The sequence below is a fragment of the Nematolebias whitei genome, chromosome 15 (genome assembly GCF_014905685.2).
Source record: "Nematolebias whitei isolate Nwh7 chromosome 15, NemWhi1, whole genome shotgun sequence".
NCBI classification, from domain to species: domain Eukaryota; kingdom Metazoa; phylum Chordata; class Actinopteri; order Cyprinodontiformes; family Rivulidae; genus Nematolebias; species Nematolebias whitei.
This window is the reverse complement of record NC_056512.1, coordinates 22,972,442-22,974,836: the sequence shown is the minus strand read 5'-3', so window position 1 is coordinate 22,974,836 and position 2,395 is coordinate 22,972,442. Positions and strand designations below refer to the sequence as shown.

The window sequence follows — 2,395 nt, the reverse complement described above, 5'->3', positions numbered from 1 at the left end:
AACTCAGCTTTGTTGAACAATTTGCTCTCATGACAGAATAAATGGATATTCTAAACTCATCTGACACTCTTAACATAATTATAAACATTATTTTACACAGAAGTATGTTTTAGTTTGCATAATTCATCATCACATGGAACTAAATGTTGACGTTTTAAAATAAATGTTAAATTCACAAACCATTAATGTTAGCTTGACTTGTTTACTTAAATCAAATAAGGTGGTCAGCAGTTGCCATGTGACACCAGCCGCTCACGTTGCCCAGCCTGTAGGCCCGTCTGCTCCCAGCAGAGCTAAATGAGGACGTTTAGAGAAGTAAAGCCGGATAAATCGTTCCAGACTGATCTCTGACGCCCAAGACCAGCAGCAAGGGGACGGTTGATGGGTGGGGACACCAGCAGAGGAGGGAGAAGTTTGGCTGATCTTTAAAGCTGACCATGTGACTGGAAATAAAGAGGATGCGGGGATTAGGAGGGAAGATATAAAAGCACAAATTAGACAAGGCGCGTCACTAAATTCACAAGAAGACAGAAGCAGCCGTGAGAAGAAGCCTTGAAGTTCTGAAAAGAAAGGTAGGAACCAACCGACGCTGCTGGAGCAATTTTTGATCCCAATACATGCTAGATAATTGGAGTAATTTGAAATATGAACAAGCAGAAGGATCAGTAGATACTGGATGATTGCAACTAAAGGTATATAGTAATGTTCTGCTGCATGCAGGATGTAACTGATGTTTTAGACTCATGGAAACGGTCTTAGCTGCTTTAAAAAGATGACCAGAAAGTTAAAGCGGTAGTCATCTGCATAGATTTGATGCTCAGGTTAAAGTGGAACGACCCGAGGTGAAACAGGTGGAAGTTTGGAAACACGGAGCTTCTCGACTAGAACGTCTCAGAACCGTGTTGGGGAGAGACTTTCCATTCCTCTCCTCGGGTATTTTAGATGAGTTCGATGACGCGTCCAACCCGGTTGTTGTCCACCTCAGAGCGCTCTAACAGGATTACCAGAGCCAGCAGTCAAACGTGGGGGGAGTGACGAGAAGAGCTCAGGTTCTTAGGAGGAGGAACTTTTTGTTCGAAGGGTCAGGGAGGAACAAAAACAGCTGCGGGATGTGTTTTGATGCAGCCGCTCTCTCCGTGTCAGAACTTCAGAAGATTCACAATAAAAGGAGATTCATCAAACGTCTGCTGCTCCACGGAGGCTGAAGAAGGGATGAAAATAATTGAGGTCAAGAATTAGGGTTGTTTTTCTGATGCATGTGCGAAGGGTAATTAATGGGCTGAGAATCAGAGTTGGATTAAAGCTAATCTGGCTGTTTAAACTAATCTGTGTAATCTCCACTGATTGGCATTAAGAGCTGGGAGGAGGCAGCAGGAGCCACAGGAAGGAAGGATACATTTAACAAGAAGCTATTTTCCTTTTCAGACTCATCAAAAATGAACGCCAGCCCTCCTGCAGGAAGCGCCCTGGCTCCTGGTGGAGCCACCGGCCCCACCACACCCAAGAAAGGCCCACCCAAGTTCAAACAGAGGCAGACTCGTACATTCAAGAGCAAGGCTCCCAAACCAGGCCAGAAGGGGTAAAAAACAATCCCAGTTTTTATTTACTGGATGCACATGTTCTTAAACCGACCAGACACTGACCTCTTTGTTTCCCTCTTTGGCAGCTTTGGGGACGATATCCCCGGCATGGAGGGTCTCGGCACAGACATCACAGTGGTGTGCCCATGGGAAGCCTTCGGCGACATGGAGCTGAGCGACTTGGCCAAATACGGCATCATTTAAACCTCCTGAACCTTTTCCTCTCATCCTGTTCATCTCAGCTCGGCTCGCCGCGATAAGGCCGCCGCTTTCCCCCTAACGCCCTCTTCTCTGTCTATCTCGCACTCTACTCCACTGTGTGGACATTATTTTTATATTATTATTATTATACAATACTGTTTACAGTATATAGACTTGAAACGAGAAGACGAGAAAATAAATCCACATCTCCTGATCCTTACCCACGTGAAGTAGCTCGCCCGACCTCTCTTCTCTCTGCCCGTCCCTGAAAACCTGCGGCGATGGAAGCCAAACTTTAGCTCAGGACCAGCTTGTATTTGCTTCTAGCTGTTTGTGAAAATGTAAATAATGTGTTCTCAGAAACGTCTTCCTTTTGTACTTCCCTCCTCTTTGATTCTGAATTTCTGCTCCTTACGATTGAAGTTGTAAACACCAAAAGGGATGCGAGAAACGCAACACTTCCACACTATCATGGAGGAGGAACTCCGGCTCCAGTTCTCCTCGCTGCTATCTGAACCCTCGTCTAAGAGAAAATAAAGACATGTACTGTTTGAGTTTGTGAGCATACTCTTATAGAGAATGTACTGCAAACTGTACTGATAGCTGCAGTAAAA

General features: G+C 45.1%; 1 protein-coding gene across 1 annotated transcript; it reads left to right on the top strand.

Moving 5' to 3' along the window:
- The first annotated feature begins 483 nt into the window (after positions 1–483).
- On the top strand, positions 484–2,395 carry pde6hb (phosphodiesterase 6H, cGMP-specific, cone, gamma, paralog b). Its single transcript, XM_037689495.1, has 3 exons — positions 484–572; positions 1,426–1,579; positions 1,667–2,395. The coding sequence occupies exons 2-3, from the start codon at positions 1,437–1,439 to the stop codon at positions 1,782–1,784; spliced, it is 261 nt and encodes an 86-aa protein (XP_037545423.1). The 5' UTR covers positions 484–572; positions 1,426–1,436; the 3' UTR covers positions 1,785–2,395.

Coding starts and splice junctions, on each gene's coding strand:
- pde6hb (XM_037689495.1), top strand. CDS start 1,437: ATGAACGCCAGCCCTCCTGCAGGAAGCGCCCTGGCTCCTGGTGGAGCC. Junction 1,580..1,666: donor CCCAAACCAGGCCAGAAGGG/GTAAAAAACAAT, acceptor CCTCTTTGGCAG/CTTTGGGGACGATATCCCCG.